The sequence below is a fragment of the Plecotus auritus genome, assembly GCF_963455305.1.
Source record: "Plecotus auritus genome assembly, chromosome: 9".
In the NCBI taxonomy this organism is placed as follows: Eukaryota; Metazoa; Chordata; class Mammalia; order Chiroptera; family Vespertilionidae; genus Plecotus; species Plecotus auritus.
The window spans coordinates 148,795,009-148,818,250 of NC_137783.1; the positions used below are offsets into that span (position 1 = coordinate 148,795,009).

The 23,242-nt window shown below is 57.7% G+C and overlaps 1 protein-coding gene across 2 annotated transcripts in view; it reads right to left on the minus strand.

Moving 5' to 3' along the window:
- Positions 1-23,242, minus strand: part of LRP5 (LDL receptor related protein 5) — a 78,684-nt gene that overhangs the window by 40,296 nt on the left and 15,146 nt on the right. For both annotated transcript variants that reach the window (XM_080642733.1, XM_080642732.1), the window contains exons 2-5: positions 10,937-11,333; positions 6,433-6,630; positions 5,780-5,976; positions 5,076-5,207 (exon numbers count right to left, since the gene is read on the minus strand). In XM_080642733.1, the coding sequence (XP_080498859.1) occupies positions 5,076-5,207; positions 5,780-5,976; positions 6,433-6,630; positions 10,937-11,333 (924 nt within the window). The remainder of the gene's footprint in view (positions 1-5,075; positions 5,208-5,779; positions 5,977-6,432; positions 6,631-10,936; positions 11,334-23,242) is intronic.

The following is a 23,242-nucleotide window of genomic DNA, read 5'->3' on the forward strand; positions in this document are numbered from 1 at the left end:
GTCGAAACAGCCGGGTCCCAGGCCAGGCTGCCGTCCACTCTGCCGAGTCGAAGGCCATAAACAGCTTCACAGCAGGCAGGCGGCCGGCTTATTTTTGTTTTTTAGCAATTGATTGAGTTTCTCCACTGCCCCCCTGGGGTAAGTGGTTGGACAAAAGCTGAAACCGCAGCCCAGCATCCTGGCCCAGGAAACCGTGCCGGAGTGACCACAGGGTCACAAGGCACAGAGGAAGTGGCCGGGCCGGGCGCTGGCTCCACTGGAAACCTGAGGCCCGAGCAGCTGTCCACCGCCTGGCCCACCCCAGGCTCCCGGAGATGAGGCTGCAGCTGCCAGGAGTGGCGGGCACCGCCGGCTCAGCTCTAAAACAGGGGTCGCTCCTCTGCCCAGGGGCCTGGGGCAGCCAGAGAGCGGCAAGGTCAGTGCCAGCCTGGTGACCCCCCCTGCAGCCGGCCCTCCCTCCCATCTCCAGGTGTCGGCCCCTCACGTGGTCCTCCGCCGCCTGCTCTTCCCCCGTCCCCTGGGGCCGCTCACCACACGGTGGCACCTGACTTCAGCCCCTTCCCCACTTCCTCCCTGAGTGACCTGGAGCAAGCACCCTGACTCCTGCTCCCTCACAGATAAAACCCAGGTATGGATAAGGCCCCCCAGCAAGGCGGGGAGGGTCCCCTGACAAAGCCCATGCACCTGGCAGCCCCAGGCCACAGCCCCAGCACGCGGCCCCTGCCCGGGACCTAGCCCGCCACGTTCTCTGTGAACGAGGAGAGCTACACACTGAAGGCTCACGCCCCAGGCAGAGATGGGCTCAACAGAGACAGAGACACATGAGCAAAGGCGGTTTGTTGGGCAAATTAAAGATGGGTGACCCTGCCCTGTCAGCGCGGCTCAGTGGTTGAGCGTTGACCTAGGAACCAGGAGGTCACAGTTCGATTCCCAGTTAGGACACATACTCGGGTTGGGGGCACAATCCCCAGTGCAGGAAGCAGCGGATCAACGATTCTCTCTCTCGTCATTGATGTTTCTATCCCTCTCTCCCTCTTGATTCCTCTCTAAAATCAATACAAATATATTTTTTTAAAAACACACACACAAAAAGATGGGTGGCCCTGAAACTCAGGAACGTGGGTGTGTGGGGCTCGAAAACAGTCAGTGACCTCGGTGTGGGGGAAGGCTGTACCCCACCTCTCCGGCACGTGGCGCGGGTCTTTAAGAAGCCGTCCCAGTGCCTTTCTGAGCCAGGCACCCGTGCCGTTCCCCGAACAGCAGGGACGCCCCTCCCGATAATCCCCTCTGTCCTCCAATGAGATGGCCTGGCTGGGCGCGTGGACACGACCCTCTGCCCTTGGGGCCCAGGTACGGGTGGGGTACAGACAAGTCCAGGGCTCCGAAGTGTGCCGGCCCAGGAGGCTCAAGAATAGGACTGCTATCACCCAACCCACCCGGTGGTGGACGTCCAAATCTCGGATCGGCTGAACCTTATGAAAATGCCACCGCTCAGGCTCAATGGTGGCTGAGCCTCGGCGGTTCACATGGCTCCATGCAAGGGCACCGCACTTCACAGTTTATAAGGCGCCCTCAGAGACAGGATCGTGTTTGACCCTCAACGAGACACGAAGATTCTGCATTTCATTGGGGTGTCGGCCACTCTGTGCAGCGCCGAGGCCACACTCAGACGCCCAGATTCTCACCAAATCATGTCCCTCGGGTTAGCAAGGAGGGGAGAAGGACAGGCCCCCCTTGGTGCAGTCAACCAGGTTGTTCCCGCGCTACAGGCACTCTTAGAGGTGACTAACCAATTTCCCAGCACCTTCCTGGTCCTGACGTTGGTCCCATAGGAAGCCAGAAGCCCTCCCTCGCTCCCAGAAGGGCCGGGGTGTCTAAATGGAGGTCTGGGGCCAAGGGGACGGGTGCTCTGGGCAGCAGGCACAGCACAGGCAAAGGCAGAGAGCCGGGTGCTCAGAGGGTGGGATGGAAGGAGCAAACCACCCACAGGAGGTAACGGTGGAAAAGACCCTCCTAGTCTCTCTCTGATGACAAGCCGGCAGCCCACGGCATCAGCCCAGCTCAACAGGGGCGCTCTGCTCACCACCCCCAGGGCACGCGACATTGCACGGGCAGAGGCACAGGGCCACGCTCAGAGGAACCTAGACAGGGAATGTACAGCTGTCACCCAATCCAAGACAGGGAATGTACAGCTGTCACCCAATCCAGGGCGAGTATGAGGGGCACGTGACCCGGCGGGGCTGGGCAGGTGGGGACTTCCTCTGGACAGCCTGGGGCTCTGCCAGGACTTGGACCCTAGAAGCCCAGAACTTGACTCTGAAGCAAGGGGAGACATCTGGGCTCGGGGGACGCCTGGGGCCAGGCAGAAGCTGGGCTGGGGCTGCCGGAGCAAGGGGGACATCGGGCAGGCTGGGGAGGCAGGGCCAGTGTTGGGGTGGCCGCAGCGAGCTAGCCGGACCAGAAAGGAAAGGGCTATTGAGTCTTATCTCACAGCCCAGGAGGACAGTCTTCTCTTTCCAAGAATAGGGCATGCTCTCCTCCCCTCTTTTATTCGACTTAAACGCTGGTCTTCAGGCTCAGACATAAAGAGCACGTGCTGTGTGGGTCCGTTTCTAAAATGTTCCAGAACAGACAAAGCTACTCTCGTGCTAGAAGCTGGACGGGGGCTGTGCTGCGGGGCAGGAGGGGTTCTGGGTAGTGGAAAGGTTCTGTGTCGGGTTGGGCGGTGGTTGCACAGGTTTATACAACTGTCAAAGCAAATCGAACGCACACTTAGAACCTGCACACTTTACTGTCTGCAAGTTATGCCTCGATTTCCAACAAAATAGAAGTTAGTGCTCGGACTTGTCATTCCATTTCCTGGGACTGTGCAATCCCACTTTCTTGCCATTAAAAATTCACGGTCCACGCTGAGAACAGCAGCTGCCTTCTGTTTGCAGCGTCAACGCCAATCACGGCGCGGGTGGCGGTGGCGTGGGCCACAAGGGCCTCCTTTCTTTTCCCTTTGACCTACTTCCCTGATAAGTGACAAGACAGCCAGACTGGGAACAAATGCGCCCCTTATTCCTTAGCCCTGAGCCCCAGCTTAATCCGCCCGGACAGATAGATGGATGTGAGGAGCTGTGAGACGTCGGCCAGTTGTCAGTCTGCCCCTCAGACCCAACAGTGACGCCTCTGTTCCCCCTGCCTCGGCCGGCCACATCCCCGCCATCTCTTTGTTTCCTGTCCCTGCGAACATCTGTTAAAACTACTTCTTGGCGAGGTGGGGCAGGCAGACCCGTAAATCACGGCGTCGGAGCCTCCCGCCTGCCCGACAGCCCACGGTCTGGGTGGGGGACGGAGAACCCGCCCTGGCACAGCCCGGCCACCCTAGGCGGTGAAGCCACAGGGCCCAGACATTGCCGTGAGCCACCTACCCAGGTCGTTCAGGCCCGGAGCAGGGGGTGCACTGCCCAGAAGACACCAGCGATGAGGAATGTGTGGGGACAAAAGTCAAAACAACAGGGGCACGTCCCACAAAGAGCCGGCCGCTGAGAGGCTGGAGCGAGGGAAGCAGCGGCCTCCTTGGACAGGGGTGGTAACTCCCAAATAAGGCCCCGCTACTGCTGTTTTTAGCCCATTCCACATAATTGGAAAAACATGGGGAAAACCAAAGCCAGCTGGGCACCTCAGCGGGGGGGAGCGGCTGCTGCGGCGGGGGCGGGGAGGCCGAGTGGGAGGGCGGCGGGCACTGGGATCGGGGCCCAGCCCCAAAGGGCTCCTTGCATGCTGGTTTCCAGGGACAAGAGTCACTGGGTACCCCCGAGTCCCCCGAAGCCTCTGGCAAATCTGGGGCCGCTTGGTGTGACTTCCTTCCTAGTCTCAAACCTCAGGACCCTCACCAGGGCCACTCACCAGGAGGGGCCGGGGGACCTGAGACAATGCACCCCAAGCCCAAAGGAAGGGAGTCCCGAGTCTCACACCCGGTCTACGTGGACCCCACATTCTGTCCACACAGGCATCCTGGACAGCAGCCTCTCCTCTGACCGCCCACCCACACCTCCCCACCCCCGATGCGGAGGGGACTCCTCTGTGCTCCCATTTCACAGGTGAGGAAACTGCAGCCAGAGGGCCCGCCCCCATTCCATCCTCCCCTATTAGGGAGACGCTTGCACACCGCTGGGAGGCCATACCCATTTACTGGGGTCCAAGCATCACCAACACCTCAGCCCTTTTCTTGGGGAAGGCACGGACCCCCTATATAAGACTGGCTTTCATTCACTCAAAATCAGGAAAAAATAGAATTCCCACAAATTTTCATTTCAACACCATGACGCAGACACCCGAAGCAAGAGTCCCAGGAACCTAAGTCATGCCCAAGGTCCCAGCTTCAAATCCTGAGACATTCCTGGAATTCTGACGCATGAGGGAGCCTCAGGGGGCGTCCCCATCGGGCACAATCCACCTTTTGGGAGGCAGCTGCGTCCATCCCCCACTCATTCCCCAAATGCCCACATGCAGCCTGGCTCCAAACACCCCAAGTGGGCGGAGATGGCGACCAAGCCTGCAGCCAGCCACCCCTCCCTCTCCCAGAGCAGACATCACAAGCCGATCCAACACAAGGCTCAGCCAGGCATCACCAATCAACACCGGATGCAGATCCCTCTTAGTCCAGGGCCTCCCGGCAGCACGACTCAGAAACAGCAACACAGACAGAACAGAAACACCCAACAGGGAAGCAGGTTCAAATAGACGCCCACTTCCAAAAGAGCATGCCTGGCCCTGCCACCTGCAGTCCCGAGGCTCAGACACCACCACACAGAAGGGGACCCTTCCTTAAAAGTAGTCGGAGTCTGAGCCCTCAAAGCACCAAGTGCCTGAAAATTAAGGGGGAGAATAAAAAGGTGGTGAAATACCTAAAGCCAAGGAAAGACATGGCGTGTGGGTGAAACCAACTGAACTGGGGCGTGACAAGGTCCCATCAAGAACCCGCTCTCCACCTACGTTCCCCGGGGGTTATTACAGGACGACCCCACAGGGACGGACGGGGGAGACCCCTCCTGCCATGGCGGCGCAGCCAGCGCCACGCGTCTCACCTGCCTTGCACGTCTTGCCGTTGTCCTGCAGCTGCACGCCGGTGGGGCAGGCGCACGTGTAGAAAGGCTCCCTCGGGGACAGCAGGCACAGGTGGGAGCAGCCACCGTTGTCCTCCTCACACTGCGTGTGGACTGGGGAAAACAGGGCAGGGTGAGAGGAAGTTCCAGAACGGGGCCCCCCGACCTCCCATGTCCTGGGAGCCCCAGTGTGTCCCTCTGCCCAGTCGCCATCCTCCTGAGGCATGGGGGATCACCATGGCACCCCATCCCGCCTCCCCGCTGACTCCCACCACACCTGGCCATCAGCCCCACCAACCTCTCCCACTTCTCCCAGCCTCCCTCACGGCCCAGGTGTGGGCATCTTCCCGCCCCGGCCCCCAATCTTCTACAAGAGGCCCTCATCTCCTTCAGGGCCCCACAAAGGACACCTCCTCCAGGAAGGCCATCCTCAGCCTTCCCTGGCAGGATCTCAGAACCTGCCTATACGGTCATGACGGGGAACCCTGGAACAGCCCCCACTCTAGCCCTGCAGGGGGGCCCCAACCAGGCCGCTCCCCAGCCCACCCCTGCACTCTACACACCTCCCTCTGCTCTAGCAAGTATCCCCTTTTTTCCCCACTAGTCTGAGGATAGGCCTCCCCCAGACCACGGGCCCCTGTGAGGGGGGGCCACCAGCCCCTGCCCTGCCCGCCCACCCTACTCACTGTAGGGCTGCCGCTCGGGGCTGAGCACTTGGATGTCCATGGGAGAGTAGAGAGCACGGAGGATCTCCTTACGCTTCTCCCCAGTCCTCTTGTTGCAGGCGTGGATGGAGCGGGTCTGCCAGTCGGTCCAGTACAGCGTGTCCCCCGAGAGCGTCAGGGCAAAGGGGTGCGTCAGGCTGCCCTCCACCACCTTCTGCCTGCGGGTGTGGAGGAAGACAGGGGTGCAGGGACCTATTCAAAACCCAGTCAGACCCTGGGGCTTTTAGGTCCACAATCCCTTGTCTGCAAATACGAAAGTCTGAAAATTGAAAGCGTTTTCTCCTCATTTAATGGCCAAACCTGTGCATGGATGTGGGGCTATTTGTGGTCTTTTCGATTTCACTTAGAATGAGCACTTTACATCTTGCTATAAAAATATTCATGTGGTCGATGGCAGATGCCACCCCAGACCCTGCTCAGGGTGTGATGTTAGACAAGGTGTGTGCGCTCTACTACGGTTCTAAGTAAGAGCTCTGAAGTCCTCAAGCCCCCAGGATTCAGACACAAGACCATGGGCCTGAGGTAAGGACGCCTGCCAACCTCCAGCGTGGCCTGGCCAAGGCCCTGGTGACAGCTGGGGTGCAGTGGGGGCCCACAACTGGGCAGCCACTTACCGGAACGAGCCGTCCAGGTTGGCACGGTGGATGAAGCTGAGCTTGGCGTCGGCCCAGTACAGCTTCTGCTCCTCCAGGTCGATGGTCAGCCCGTTGGGCCAGTAGATGTCTGAGTCCACAATGACTTTCCGGGTGCTGCCGTCCATCCCCGCCCGCTCGATTCGGGGTGTCTCACCCCAGTCTGTCCAGTACATGTACCTAAGGAGGGGGCAGGGGACAGAGATAAGAGATCTGCTTTTTGTTTTCTGCCTCCACAAATGCAAACAGGAAACAGAGAGAGTGAATGTGCCCCAAAGTCTCAGCCAGCAGAGACAACCAAAGCTTAGGGCCTGGGCTATTATTGCTTCCGACTGGTGTTCTAAGCAGTTAGTAATATACTAATTTTTAACCAAGTTGGATAATCAAAATACACTATTTCCAATCATTCCCATTAGCAATATATTCTGGGCACCCAATCTTTTTACTTACAGAAATTCTCCTTATTCTTTTAATGGCAACTAGTACTATAAGTTATTTAAATACCTTTGCAAAGGGTGTTGGAATTGTATCTGATATTTTGCAACTATGACAATGCTGTAAACCAGGGGTCCTCAAACTACGGCCCGCGGGCCACATGCGGCCCGCCGAGGACATTTATCCGGCCCGCCGGGTGCCGCTGCCTGTCCTGCTTAGCAGCCGACTCGTCCCAGGCCCACAATGCGCATAGGAATTTGTTCATAGTTTTTTTTTTAAAACTATAGTCCGGCCCTCCAACGGTCTGAGGGACAGTGAACTGGCCCCCTGTTTAAAAAGTTTGAGGACCCCTGCTGTAAACGAACCTCTTAAAGACAAAGACGTGTGAGATGGAATGTGATTTAGCACTAAAATGAAACACCATGGAAGAACCTTACAAGTACATTAAGCGAAAGAAGCCAATCTGAAATGGCTATGCGCTGTGGGATCCCGACCACATGACATTCGGTAAGAGGCAGAACGAGGGAGACAGTGCAAAGATCAGGGCACGGGCGGGGCGGTGCTGGAGGGTGACCAGGCGGAGCACGGAGCACCTGCAGGGCAGTGACACTGCTCTGCCTGATGCTACCATTAAACCTTTGTCAAGCGCACAGTATCCGCATGGGAGTACAGGAACTCTCCACTTTCCCCTCAATTTTGCTGTAAACCGAAAACTGCTTTAAAAAGTGAAGTCTCTTAAAAAAAAAAAAAAAACAGCACCACGTACGTCGAGTGGACACTGAACTATCATAGCAGGTGCTCCTGGGTGGGATGGGGGGGCGGGGGACTTGGTTTTGTTCATCCCCATTCTCAAGTTTCCAGCGAGGGGCACCCACCCACACAAAACCTCCACCTCCTCAAAGGCTTCCTCATCCAATGTCCCAACAAGTGAATGAAGACGCTATGTGTGACCCCAGGCAGCCAGGGTGACAGGTTCAAACACACCAGCGCACAGAGACTGTCCCAGTTTTCCAGACGGGGGGCCCACCTATCTGGTCCACCTGAGTCTCTATGCAGAGAAGGGGGGACGGTGCCGGATTTGCGGAGCCCCTCGCCCACTCGTGGTGCAGGAAACTCCCCAGGTGGCATGGTCTCCCCAGTCCCTTCCCCCTGGGTGGGCACGGATCCTGGCCATCAGGAAATCCCGTCACCCTGGGCCTCAGTGACTGCTGCAGAGACAGCGGCTCATTCACACTGGGCCGAGGGGGTGAGTTGGAACCCCAGCTGGGAAGGCAGGGGCTCCCAGGAGCCACCTGTGCCATCGCCTGCAAGGGCCTGTCCAGACGGAGGAGGCGGTGCCCGCGACATCATGTGAGTCTGAGAACGGAGTCACTCCGTGTGCCCATGGGCTCTCTTCTGTGTGAGCTGCTTCTCTCTATGCCAACTCAGGTGCCCCCACCGCTCTCGGGCTCCATTACTTCAGAGGTCAAACCACATCCCATTTCAGCAAAGCCGGAGCTGCCATCCCTCACGACCAGCGTGGTCATCAGGGAGAGGGAAATGGTACACATACAGCTGCCCTGTGCCCCCCCCGGGGAGCCCTGTGACCACAGGAGCTGTGGGGACCTGAGGCCCCCCCCTTCCGTGGGGTCATGCCAGCTTCTTAAGATGGGTCATCTCTGAGCCAGTACCCTCACCGCCTTCCTGTGAGGAGCTTGAAAATGAGCAGGCGCTTCGTACAAAATGCACCCCCTCCTCCCTGCATGGCAGCCAACAGCACCAGCGGCGGGCCCCCGAGCTCCCCAGCCCAGTGGGGACAGACAGGGGAGAGCACCTCTCCAAAAGGCCGCTTTCTCTGTCTCCTTTGCATCCAGTAAGAACACAACGACACGGGACAGGGAATCCGTTCCCATGGGGCCGATGAGCAAACCGAGGCTCTGCACGGCAGGCCCGCCCCGGGTCACGTGCCAGCGGCAGCTCTGGGAGCGCAGGGCGGTGCTCCGGTGAAGGCCAGATCCTGTCCATCACATGACTCAGCCCTCTGCCAGCGGCCTGGGGGTGGGTGCACTTTTCCTGGCAGCCCACGGCTCGCAGGTGCTGGCGGCCAGCTCGGCAGAGGCTCCACCAGCCCAGCGCAGGGGCCAGTCTCTCCCCTGCAGCCTGGAAGGGCCCGGCCCTCCTGCTGCCCGCCGCCCTCCGGAGAGGTAGCAGGAGGATAAATCTCCGAGCGCTCCCCCTCAGCCTCCCCGAGCGCTCTGCTGTGGCCAACGGGACAGGCCAGAAAACGGGAAGGCTCAGACCTCCGGGAGGAGCATGATTCACATTCCTTCCCCGAGTTTCACAACAGAGGCCGCTGGTTTCCTTAAATGGGGAATTTGCGAGCCACTCGGTTACGAGACGGGCTGGCGCGGACGTGCTCTTGCAACGTCCCGAGCGCGGCCACAGGCCCGGCCAAATTCCACGGAGGAAAATCAACTTCCGAAGGAAAGCAGTGCGGCCTGGGCTCTGCGCAGAGGCTGCGGTTGCGGCTGTGTTATTTTAGGGAAGGGCCGCTCTGCATTTTAAAGAGGGGGTTGGTTTTTAGCCCGGCTTTCACCGGAGACCCGGAGCCACTGCGGCCCCTCATGGTGGCACCGGCCAGGCCTCCCCCAGCACGGGACTGCTGTCCTCCAGGGACTCAGGGCCAGAGGGTCCTCCCCACGGCCCACTCTGCCTCCCTGACACTGCGCCAAGTCCTGCTTCTGGGGTCCATGGCCCCCCAGCAGTGGGCTCTTGGTCACACACACACACCAAGGTGCACACTGGAACTGGGGACCTTCCTTCCTGATGGTAGCCAGGGGTGTCCCCCCTTATCTGAGGGAGGACCCTCGTGGGGGACGGGGTCACGGGAGGGCACAAGGAGATGGCAGGAGCGCCAACAGGACTGGGAGGAGGCAGAGCTGCTCCTTGACGCCTTGAGCTTGAGGCCAGGACGGAGGACAAAACCCGCTGTCCCCACTCGCAGGCAGCGTCCTGCCCCAGACTCAGAGACCAGGATCTGGCGAGGGCAGCAGTGCTGCCCACGGCTCCCAGGGCCTGGCCTGGACTCCTCCCTCCTGGGCGACATGGTGCCTCGGGGGACAGAGCAGGCATCTCGACCTCCACCACAAGCGCAGAGGGATGCGGGGCCCGCGGTCCAGCACTCTCCCCTGCGTTACCTGGAGAGTGGGGGAGACCACGGCTGTGTGCACTCCCTCGCTCATCAGACCCACTCCTGGGGCAGGGCAGGCGTGGGGGGGAGGGTGGGGCCTCAGCAGTCCTGCCCAGGACACCCACACAGTCAACTCTGCCCCTCGGGGCAGAGGTGGGACCTGGGGTAGATCTGGGGGAGAATTCTGAGGCAGGATCAGAAAGGATTTCAAATATTTAACGAGAAAAGCCAGAGCAGAGGCTGGCCGGCTCCCAGAGGTGGAACAGGCACAGCCTGCCTGGCCGGGAGCGTGAAGACCGCTCCCAGCCAAGCACCACGTGCCTCACAGCCAAGGCCAAGCACCTCCCAGCAACATGGCTAAAGGCCGCCAGGAAGAGGAGAGAAACCTTCACGTGGACACGAGACTGGATGTCGGGTGGGGGAGAGTGTTCAGTAGAAGAGCAGCTAACACTGATTGAAACCACTCGATGTTCCTGGTGTTTTCTGCGTGACGTGTGACCTAGTCATGCCCCTGCACAGATGGGGACACGGAGGCCCGGAGCAGCGCCCCCTCACCCTTGCTTCCTGTCTTTCCCTCCAACCCACAGGCAAAGTGCCAGCCAGTCCGGCTGGTTCTGCCTCCACCACCTCCACCGTTCGATCCCCAGTCAGGGCACAAGCGGGGGCTGCGGGCTTGATCCCCAGTAGGGGGCGTGCAGGAGGCAGCTGGTTGAGGATTCTCTCATCACTGGTGTTTCTATCTCTCTCCCTCTCCCTTCTTCTCCGAAATAAAAGTATATTTAAAAAGAAAAAGAAAAAGCAACTTGGGCTCAAGTAAATTCTAAGGGAAATCATGACCTAACCCCACCCCCCCACCAACACGGGGGAGGCCGCTGGGTTTACCCGTGAGCGGGGTCCAAGGCGATCGCCCGAGGCTGGTCAAGGTCCTGCCAGAAAAGGACCTTGCGGGACGTCCCGTTGAGGTTGGCCACCTCGATGCGGTTGGTCTCCGAGTCCGTCCAGTACAGCTTCTTGCCGACCCAGTCGCAGGCCAGGCCGTCGGGCGACACCAGGCCGGAGATGACCACGTTCTGCACGGCGGCCCCCGTCTGGTTCAGGAAGGTCTGCTTGATGGCCTCTTCGCTCACGTCCGTCCAGTACACGGTCCCCTTGGAGAACTGGAAATCCACCGCGGCCGCGTCCTCCAGGCCGCTGACCACGACGGTGGACTCCAGCTTGACTCCGCCGGCGTCCACCAGCCGCACATCCCGGCGGTTGGCAAACAGCAGCAGCGGCGAGGCTGTGGGAACAGAAGCAACCCGTGAGGACCACTGGCTGGGCCGGGGCACACAGCCTGGGGCGGGGGCTATGGCGCGGACCACCCTGGCACCCACCCAGCCCAAGACCAAGGCCCTCCATCCTCCTTGCCGCTCCCTAAGGCGCTGCTGGGAAGGGGTCGGACAGGCCCACACCTTGCCACTCAGAGGCCCTTTCGATGCAGGAGCCCACAGGGTGCTGTCACAGGCCCCGGGCCATCCCCCGACCAGGGTGACCCAGCTCCAGCCCGGGAACTCCCTGCCGAAGCAGGCAGGGAGAGGGTCATCGACGCCTCCTTCTACTCTAAACCAGCATCTCTGGTCTCAGGAGGGAGCAGGCTCCCAACGCCAGAGGTATCCCAGGTGTGCCATCAGCAGGTGGATGGCCCACACACCAGGAGTCACCAGCCGGCTGCTTTCCAGCCAGAAAGGAAGTGGCGGAGGGCAGTGCCCACGGGGAGAGTCGCCAGCCCCAGCGCTGGGGACAGGAGAAGAGTCCCAGAGGTGGCAGGAGCGGGTCCGTGCCAGAGGCTGGCGGTCAGGGCTGGGAGGAGGGGAAGGGAGCTCTTAGAAGCTGCCGAAGCGCACCAAGATGCTCGCTCCGCTCTGTTCTTTCTCCCCGAACTGGAAAGACCACATTTCCCCTGCGGTTTACACTCTGGGCCGTTCAGGTGCACCCTTCAAAGGCCCAGGACGGGGGTGTTTTCCATTTTCTGTGCTTTCCCAAAGGAGACTCGGGGAGGGGCGGCTCTTGCCTGCGTCGAAGACAGTTAGAAACTCACTTCCTAAGTGTTCGGAGGCACCCCTGCACTCTCCCGTCACCTGGGGAGCTCCGAGCGAGGGGGGCCTCTGCGTGGGTGGCTGCCCGCCTTCCCCAGCTGGCACCCGCTGCACCTTCCCTGCAGTCCCCTCCTCGGGGCCTGGGCCACCCCAGCTAACGTGGCCCCGTGCCAACGAGGGGCCGGGTGCCCCAGCTCCCCCGGGAGACGGGTCCTCCTCTCCCACAGGTGGAGAAAGGCGAGGACAGGATGGACAGAGGGAGGCCGAGGCGATGCGGGTGGGGACAGGGCCAGGTGGGAGGAGGAGGGGCCGGCGAGGCCAGAAGGGCGTGGCGAGTGGCGTGCAGTGGGCTCAGACTCCACCTGCGCACACACGACGGAACCGAGAGCCCCCCCCTCGTGCCCTCTATTCCAGCGGGAAACAGACCAGCGGTGGCTGCCATCGGTCAGGAGCCGTGGGCTCCGGGACATACACACTGTGTGTGGAAAGCAGAGCGGGGCTAAGGGCTGGGTGTGCCTTTCACATAAGATGGCCTCAATGGTCTCACCGAGAAAGTGGCACCGGGCAAAGACCTGAAGGGGGCGATGGAGGCCTGGAGGGAGGCGTGCCTTGCGGAGGCCACAGCCGGTGTGAATGTCCCCGGAGGAGCACATGGGAGGCAGGCCGCCCCGGTGCTCCATGCCTACCCCAGGGACAGGCCCGTGGGTCCAAGACCTCTCCTCTCACAGCCCCCACAGGCAGGGTGGCAGCTGCATACCTGCCAGATAAGAAGGCTCTCAGGAAGGTGCCTGGCCCTGGCTTGGCGGCTCCGTTAGCTGGAGCATCATCCTGTGCACTAAAAGGTTTCAGGTTCGATTCCCTGAAGGGCACATACTAAGGTTGGGAGTTTGATCCCTGGATGGAGTGGGTACAGAAAACAACCAATAGATACACACCTCTCTCTCTCTCTCTCTCTCTCTCTCTCTCTCTTTCTCTCTCTCCCTCCCTCCCTCCCCCCCTCCACTCTCTCTAAAATCAATTAAAAAACAAAACGTATCTTCAGGTGAGGATATAAAAAAACACATACAAAAAAGATGCCTTGACCTGCCCAAGGTCACTCCACCCAGGATGATCTCTTGACGGGTGGCCTGAACTTTGGGCAGTGAGACGAAGCAATGCCATGTGAGAAGAAAGAGGAGGGGACAGGGTGAAAGCTTGAGCCGCTGGCCGGGCCACCACCGTGCTCCAGGACCAATCCAAAGGAAGGGAAAGGTCCCAGTCACAAGATTCGCTGCAGCCTTATTTGTAATAAGAAAAAAAAACAAGCAAAATATCCCCAATATCAGGACAACTAGACTGTTCTCAGCGGAACGTTGTGTCCATTAAAGCATTAAGAAAATGATGGCAGTAACATCAGAAAATGTTAAGTCAAAAAACACACACAGACTGTGGCTCTCCACCCAGATGTATGCTGGGACCGTGGTTAAGAGAAAGTGCGAGGTGGGGACAAAGTCTGACAAGGAGACGGGGCAAGGGAAAGATGACCTTGTTGAGTCTCTGGGCAAATACATTCTTAATGTCTGAACCCCATACTCCATTTATGTCTCTATGAAGTTATCTGTACACTTTTTTTTTTTCAGGGCCGTATTTCACGAGGGCCGACAGACGGGGCCAGCCTCCAGGTGTGAGCTGGGATCCAGCTCAGGGTGCCGTCTCAGAGCAGGACTGGATCACACCTGGGCCTCTCGGACCTCGACGTCCGGTCTGTGAAATGGGGGCAATCACCGCACCTCCACATCGGAAACTAAAGGGCTTAGCCAGGACAATTCACACAAAGGCTCCGTCTGGGCAGAGCACATTTTAAGCGCTGGATAAACACCAGCCAGGCTGCGGAGGAGGCAGTTGTAATTAATACAATGTTTCATCCATTCGGTCCGGGCCAGCTCTGCTACAAAGGCAAGTTTATCGATTCAGCCCTAACCGGTTTGGCTCAGTGGATAGAGCGTCGGCCTGCGGACTGAAGGGTCCCGGGTTCGATTCCGGTCAAGGGCATGTACCTTGGTTGCGGGCACATCCCCAGTGGGAGGTGTGCAGGAGGCAGCTGATGGATGTTTCTCTCTCATCGATGTTTCTAACTCTCTATCCCTCTCCCTTCCTCTCTATAAAAAAAAACAACAAAAAACAATAAAATATATATTGTTTTTTAAAAAAAAGTTTATCGATTCAGACTCAGGTTCAAATCCCAGCCTGGGCCCCAGCTGTGAGGTTGGGAACAAGACGTTTCATCTCCGCTAGGACCCTCAGTGTCCTCACTTACAAAGCAGGAAGTGGTGGCTCCTCCTAAAAGGCAGGGCTGGCTGCTGTGGCAAGCGGTCCCACCGCTCCTCAAAGGGGACCCAGCAAGTCCGCGCCTCGGTCTACCCCCGAAAGGTCCCTGAAGATAGGGACTCAGATAAATAGACACCCATGTTCACAGCAGCATTATTCACCATCGCCACAAGGTGGAAACCACCGGATGTCCGTGACGGAGGAGGAATGGAGACACAAAATGTGCTTTATGGAATATTACTCAGGAATGCGGTACGGACACACTGCAACACAGATGAAGCTTGAAAACATGACGCCACGTGAAGAAGCCAGCCGCGTATTATAACCATTCCGTGTCAAACCGGCCAATCCGTAAAGACAGATGGGAGATTCGTGCCAGGGGCAGGGGGCGGGGGGATGAGGAGTGACGGGCGTTTTCTGGGGGTGATGGGAATGTCCTGGAATTAGGTAGAGGTGGTAGCTACACCACACTGTGGGTGCCTGTGCTAAGTGCCACTCACGGGTTCACTTTAAAATGCTGATTTTATGTTTCGTGAACCTCGCCTAGATAAGTAATTTTTTAAAGGCATCGCTGTGCCCTGAGCCCACTGATTTCCCCGGGACGTTCCTTCTCCGTCCCGGCTTCCCAGGCTGTTTCACGAGGCACAGATTCGTTTCCGTGACCCCGGATGTACACAGCCCCGGCTCGGCACGACCCTCAGGGCACCCCCTAAAGTCCTGTGGGTTCTCTGCGCCTCCCTGTAGGGCAGTGGGAGCAGAGGTAGGGTAGGTCTGACTTCCCAAGACTCTTGGCCGGTCGGTGCCAGAAGGCTTGTCCCCCCCTCTGCCTCAGGTGCCAGGACCCGTGACTGACTAACTTCCAGGCCCAGCCCGGCAGAATCGGGAGTCTGAAAGTGGGTCCCGGTGCCAACAGCCCCATTTTAACCCGTGTAAGCATATCCAGCTCTTATATATAGAATTCATAACAGATGTGTGGGCTTCCATTCCCATAGCCTGTGTTTTACACTGTTCACATGGTTACACTAAACACAGCCCAACTCAAGGTAATCCAATCCTCTGCTACTGCACCAAAACCAGCCACATTTTAAGAACATGCCTTATTGATATTCACCAAGCGTTACATTGCTCACTGGAGCAGGCTGGGGCCTGGACACCAACTATGGATTCATCCGTCAGGAACGGTCCTTTGTCCCGTGCCAGCCTATGGGGAAGGCCAAGAAATGGAAGACAGCGTGGGGCCACATTCAAGGAGCCTACAAGGGCTTTGTAACCTGCCCAATGCCAGGACATTGCGTGCGCACGCGCACACGCACACACGCACACGCACACGCATGCATACATGCACACACATGCAGTTAACCACCTAAGCAAGAAGAACAGGCAGATGAGTGACATGGACAGGCGGTGCCTGGAGCCGGGGGAGAAAGCGCTGTCAGAGGGCCCTGGCAGGCTTCTGGGAGGAGGCAGAGCTAGCTATGGGTGGCCCTGGCAGGCTTCCTGGAGGAGGGGAGGCTGGAGCCTTCAAAGATGAACAAGACTTAGCAAATGCTGAGCATGCCCTGGCCTGACACCAAGATGCATCTACGCACTCAAGTTAATTAATTCCACTCACAACGGCTCATAAACAATTTCCTTGACGCCTAACAGCTCTGAGTGCCTTCTAGCTTGACTTTCTCAAACTGGTTATTCCCGCCCGCTACCCACCCTCCCTACCACCTCGTGCCCCCATCCCCAGGGGCAGGAGTTCCTGCTTGCCACCTCTGCCCCGGGCCACACCCCCAGGTATGCCTGGGTTGCTCCCACCTTCCCTCCACTGCCCTTCTGTCTGCCTGTCTAGTCCTGCGCCAAAACCTCACGCCCAAGTACAAGGGCTCTGCCATCTGCCCAGCGTCTGCCCAGCCGGTCCCTCCTGATCACTCCGCGAGGCTGTCATGAGCCCACTACACCCCCTTACATTTTACAGCCAGCTTCCCAAATCCTACAAAGTCTCTGTTGCTATTTTTTATGGCATTTCACATTATGTTTACAGTGGAAAAAAGCAACAATGTCACAGCTTAGCTGGGGTTAGGGAGCAGAGAGATATACAATGTTGTTTTAGTGTGTGAAAGTGGCTGCAATCGATAATTAAATTATGGTGGGAGCCCAACAATGCGAATGTACTTAAAACTCCTGAACTGGCCCTAGCTGGTTTGGCTCACTGGAGAGAGTGTCGGCCTGGGGACTGAAGGGTCCAGGTTGGATTCCGGTCAAGGGCATGTACCTTGATTGCAGGCACATCCCCAGTAGGTGTACAGGAGGCAGCTGATTGATGCTTCTCTCTCATCAATGTTCCTCTCTATCCCTCTCCCTTCCTCTCTGTAAAAAATCAATAAAATATATATTTTTTTTAAAAAAAAACCTCCTGGATGCTTGGGTTATGATGGTAAATTTTATGTTATGTGTAACTTACCACAAGTCAAAACAATATAAATAATAAAAACAGGGTGTAGTACGATTACAGGATATTACAAGCTACTAAATAGAATGACTTAGAACTACAGTTCCAGCCTCCATTCAGGATTTTTAAATGGTGGCTGGTCATTAAAGCATATCTACAACAATTTATTTGTGTTTTTAAACCAGTGTAGACGCATCAATTCCTAGTTCCTTAAATGGGTTCGGAGCCAGTACTCCTGTTTCCCGGCTGTGGTGAGTGATGTCTAGAAGACGTGACCTGGGCACTGGGCGTGCTCACTGTTGCTGGGGGTCACTCCCCCAGGTCTTCTTGGGAGACAGAGCCAGGAAACCCACCCACGGCCCATCCGCTTCCCTCCCAGGCTCCACATGGAGAGCATCCCTAGTTGATGAAATGTATTCACATCCACAAACCAATGCCAGCGGGGCCGCTGCGGCCACTCCTGGGCCTCGTTCAGCGCGAGGTGGAACCCGCGGCAGTGTCCTCTTCGCAGTCTGGTTAGCACCCTCTCCCCGCCCCCCGCCGTCACACGTCTGTGCCCTTTGCTGGTGATGTCACTGTTTGAAGCGGAGCCGGCATAGTGATGGGGTGCCATCTTGTGTTTGTAAACGCAAGAAGGGGCGACGTGCCTCACGGGGGAAAAGGTGTGCTAGGTGAGGGCTGTTCCGGCCTGAGAGCTGCGGGGCGTGGGTTCAGTGTTAATCAATCAACAATCTATACTAAACAAAGCGTCTTCAAACAGAAACGCGCACAAGGTTGCGTGTTGATGGGTGGATGAAAATGCTGTGGCCAGAGGCTCGCAGGAACCTAACCCCGTGCTTCCGCTGGGAGCTATGGGTCAGCGTCGGCGAACTCGGTGTTTACGGTAACTTGATAGAACGTAAGTGCCACGTATAATAAGAATTGACTGTGTATACATGTGCGCTTTTACACACACACCTGTACTATTCCTCCGTGTGTGTGCGCGCGCTGGCGTGTGGTAAAATCCATGTGTTTGTGGCTGTCCTGCTGACTTTAAACATGTCCTCAGGGTACTTCCTAACCTTCCCGCTTTCTGGGCTTGTCAGTACCTTCCAAGTAGATACCTGGCTTCTGTGATTGTCTATATATTTACTTCTGCTCAATATAACCAACTCCCAACCGCTCCTGCAGCCTCTGCGGCCTGCCACCTCTCACCCGCCCCACCTCACTTCTCAGACGCAGACACCCCCGGCCACATCACCACTGGCCCCTCTACACGGCACCCCTCGCCACCCCACTTCATCGAACGCCAGGCACCAACATTCCTACACGGGAGGGGAAGGGAGAGGGGGGAAGGGCACTGTGGGGAATCCTATGGAATCTACAGATCCACTTGGGAGGTGGCAGCTCTGGGACATTGTCCTCCCATCCCTGAACGGTGATGCAGGGCTTCCTCCGTGCCTTTCTGTACTATTGTATTATTTTTTGCTTATACTCTTGGCCATTATTACTTAGACATAATTCTAGGTACTTTAAATCAAGTTCCTCGTCATTTTATAAAAACTAGCCTGACCATCAAGGAGACTGAAAAATTCTCACGAATCTCATGGTAAAACATGGATCCTCAAAAGAGACTGGGCCGGGCGGGGCGTGTCCCAGGCTCCCCGTCCCCGGGCAGGAAAGTCCTATTTCCCGTCTCAGAGGAAACGCGTGAAAAATACCGCTCTGGCTGAAACGGAGACAGCTGCGCGGTCCCACGAGTGCGTGCGGAGTGGCCGCCCGGCTCGCTGCGAGGGTCAGCCCTCGGCTCAGCCCTCGGCTCCACGTGCGATGCGAGAACCACGCATCTGGCTGCCCGGAGCAGAGCTCAGGGGCCTTAAAATGGCTGCAAACTGCACGCCAACCTTCTCAGAAAATCAGGCCTCAACTTCTCATGGAACGTTCCTAAGGAAGGTGGGAGAAGTATACACACCACACTTTTTATGGCCCGATCCCTGAAGCCAGGACTCCCCCTCCCACCCCCCTCCCGCCACGTTCCGTCCCCGGCACCCGGCTGAGCAGCGGCCACGTGAGCCCACGGGCAGCCAGGACGACCACCATTCCAGCGACAGAATCCCACGTTTATCGCGCTTCTCCCCAGCTCAGCCAGCGCGCCGGGACACAGCTCTGCAGTTGTCCACATGTGCTAAAGCAGACTTGACATTTACGATGACAATAAAACCTTAGGTTTCCTTGAACTGAACAGATGTCCTGCCTTTTATGGAAAGCTCAGCACACTCCAACCTGCAGGCCTGAGGCGGGACCCTGATAACATCTCCTAACACCCGGATGGCCCCACCGCCCCTTCAGCTGAGCTGTCATAGCCTCCCATCTAGCCACTCACCTAAGGACCCACTAAGCCAGGGAACACCCAAATTCTCCTTGTTCCCCAATGTGGCCTCGGCCCCCCAACATGGATCCCACCCAGACCCCAACCTTTCCACCTCCTTGCTGTTTGCTGTTCCCACCCCCACAAACCCTCCACGGTTGCTACACTTGGCCCAGGTGACAGCCCTACCTCCCTGAACGCGTTGTCTGAACTTCCCCAGACAGGACCCACAGCCCGCAGCTCAGGGCAGGGACGGCTGATGCCACCCCAGAAGCCATGCAGAGCAGAGCAGGGCCCGGCTGCCAACGGGCTTCTGGGGGAGGGCCCTGCTTCCGCCCCCATCCCAGGGTTCATCGCGATAATGATCGATCGATCTGTGAGCTGCTGGCATTGTGTAAACGTACTGACTACAGACCACAGTCTGCTTCCAATCAGGGCGGATGCAGCCAAGGTGGACACAGCACTGCACCCCGGCCCCAGGGACGGCCCACCCTCAAACAAGGCTGCTGGGGTAGAAGGAGCTTGTATCACAACCACGGCACGGGGAGATCAGAACAGACGACTGCACCGGCCCCTCCTGGGTGGGGCGGGCAGGTGAGGGCTGGGAAGTCGTTGGGGGAACCTTCTGGAACACTGGAAGTTCTACTCTCATTCTGGGCTAACGCAGTGCGCTGCTCTCCTGCAGTCTGTAAACATCAAGGGCTGCAGAACAAAGGCTACCAACTCTCTCCCCAGCTCCCCAGGCCCAGCCCAGCATAGGGGGGGCACCCTGCTCCCCACTCGCCTAGCACCTACCCTCGCCTCACACCTGCCTCTTACCTGCGGGGTCCTGGTGCCTCCTTCCTGCTCTCAAACCCGCTCTCATCCACACACCTGTCCCAGGCCCCTCAGCCACGCTGGCTCCTTCTCCCCCTCCTGGCTCAGTCACCCCATTCCTGCTGACCGCCCCCCCCCCAGCCCCCCATCTCAGTCTCTCTAATCTTCACACACACACACACACACACACGCACACACACACACACACACACACTCACACGGGCACACACGGCTCTATAGGAAGGCAGCAATTAACCCCGAGGCCCAGGCAGGTTTCCCGAGCAGGGACCACATTGCAAAGGTCAGGGAAGCAGGCGAGCAGGAAGCAGCCAAGGTCAGTCTGGGGGGTGGAGCAGGAAAGAAGAAATCAGTTGCAAAAGATAAAAAGAAAACCTTCCAGCACAAAGAACAGGACATTAGCCTCCTGGCCTCCATTACAGGGAGATGTGCTGCAGGCAGTGGGGGCTGGGCCTGGGGCAGGCGGGAGGACCTCTGGCCACGCCTGGGTCTCTGCTCCAGGCCTGGGCCTCTGCTCCAGGAGGAGCCTGGTCAGCTGCTCTGGGAAGTCCTAGGAGACAAGCAAAGGCCCAGGACCTGAGCAGGCCCACTCTGTGCCTGCCAGAGGGACCCCTGGGTGTCCGGCGAGGCAGCCCAATGCTCCCAAAGGTCACTCTGAGGTCCTGACCCTGGCCCAAGTGACCTGGGCCCCTTTCAGGAGTGACTGTGTGGCCCTCATTTCCACCCAGCAGAGGGTCACCCTTAGTACAGGGGATGACCATCAGATGGTCATTGAGTCCCCCCACCTTGCAAGTCTCAGCCACCAGCTCCTGGCCCCCAGCCCAGCACCCACACGGGACAGCACACCCTGGGGTGGGCAGAGGGAGAAACCAGCATCTGCTGCAGGCCTGCTGCGTGCTAACCACCCTCGGGCTGCCCCAATGGATCCTGGCAACCCCCTAGGGAGCAGCGGTCTTATCTAATTTCCAGCAGGTGGAGATTCAGCTCTGACAGGTGACGCAGCTCACGGAGGCCACGCAGGCGATGGGCAGGGCTGGCAGTGGGCCCCCCATCCTAAGCTGGGCTTTTCCACCTCGACCTCTCACAACGCCACATACTGCCCTTCCGATTCTAGACTCTGAACCTAGATACAGGCGAACAAAGTCTGGCGTGTCATGACCATTGTAAAGGCTCTGAGAAGTCCTGCATGCAGTGAGGAAGCCCAGTTCACTTCCTAAATCCCAGGATTTCCCACATGTATCTGATCACAAAACACTGTGTGGTGTTGACCCAGGTGACACATTTCAAAAAACATCGGCCTGGAGGCAAAGTGAGATGGGAAACACAAAATTAACACTGAACAGGATGCGTCCGCAGGGACCTGGCAAGGGCACCAGGAATCCCGGCACGCTGGCGATGGCCACCTCCGTCCCCAGCACCTCCGCTCCTTTTCACACACAAGACAGATGTCCTCAGAGGCTGGGGGCTGCCTGGGGCCACGCCTCGGGTGTCCCACTCTCCCCACCCCACCGGCCACCTTCTGGCCACGGCCAGGAGATGTCTGCCTTGAGGAAGGGGCGTCTTCATTTGGTTACCGGGGAACGGTGTGCGACAATCCAGCCCAGATACAAATGACCCAAAGTCTCCAGGACATGGGTCCACACTGATGAGGAAACATCCCGTCCCCCAACACAGCGCAGAACCAGGGGGGCCACGCTGACCAGGACGCAGGCCACTGAGCCCCAGAGCTGGTTCAGTCTGGTCGGACTCCAGCAAGGGAGGGCAGCCCACAGGAGGCCTGTTACCGGAGCCAAATCACCTTCCCCAAACCCAGTCCATTAACGGGGGTGGAAGTTGGGGTCTGGTCACGGAACACTGCTCAGCAGAGCCTTTCCTGTGAGGGAAAGTGCTTCGCCCCGAAAGCCATTTCCCCTGCTAAGTATGTTTTAATTGGGCAAATGTATATATTTCACCGCAGCGGCCGGGCAGGTGCTGACAGAGGGGAGGGGAGCAGGGAAACGGGGGCCCAGGGGCCTGAGAGGGAAGGAAACGGGTGGCCAGGGCTCACCAAAGGGCACCTCTGTCTGTCTGTCTCTCTGTCTCTCTCTCTCTCTCTCACACACACACACACACACACACACACACACACACACACTGCAAGCCCTCATTTAGCAACTATGGAATGTTACAACTCAGTGATACCTAGGACAAGTTTGTAGGGAATATGACGTTTGATTTATATCCGCAAATGTGCATTTTCTCTAATTAGAAGGTTTGGGGCAGAGCAGGGAAAAATATGTATTTCAGAGTCCCAGTTTGACTTGCCAGAAACCAGCCTGTTCCTAACATTCTTATTTTCGACAAAATATAGCATTCTGATTACATACCATTTCGGTTCAATGGTTCCCAGCCTGCCAGGCTCCCGGAAGTGGCCCAAGACCATGGCAAAGACTGAGAGAAGCGGTCCTGGGATCCAGCGACTGGGGGCCCGCGGAGGGGGAGAGGGGAGCTGACGCTGGCGGTCCATCCTGGTGGAAGGCAAGTCAGTCGCTTTCACCCAAAACCCTGAGGCCCCATTGGAACAGGCATTCGGTTCATACAGAAGGCGGGACCACCCAGGAGAGTGGTTCTGATGGCACCACCCGCTCCAGGCCTCAGTTTCCACATCTGTTCAATGAGGTGACTGAGGCCTGGGCCCCGCAGCACACTTCTTTAAATGCACTGGGGACTCTTCGGCCAATTTCCTTTAGAGATGAAAGAAAACACTTCATAATTCAAATAGCAATTCAGAGACAGGCATTGGAGCTTCGGTCTGCTGACATTAGTGCCCCGTGACCCTGAGCAAGTTCCATGGGCTCTCCCAGCCTCAGTTTCCTCATCTATGAAATGGGGTAATGTGGGCACCTGCCTCCAGAGCGGCTGGAAGGAGGAAATGAGACAATCGATGAACATCTCTTAGAACCTCTGAGTCCACTGCAAATGTCAATACGTATTAGCTATTTTTATTTATTTTTAGCTATCTAGATGCTCGTATCTCAGGTGTTCTGAGGCAGGAGGCACTTAGTAAAAATAAGGACTTCATTAAAGATACGCCCCAAATAAAGTCACTCCTTAGAGATTGTGCTCAATGGTGACCAGTATCAAAACTGCTGAGTGGAAGCTTGTAGGGGTCTGTTAGCTGTCCTTGGAAGTCAACCAAGGAGGCACTT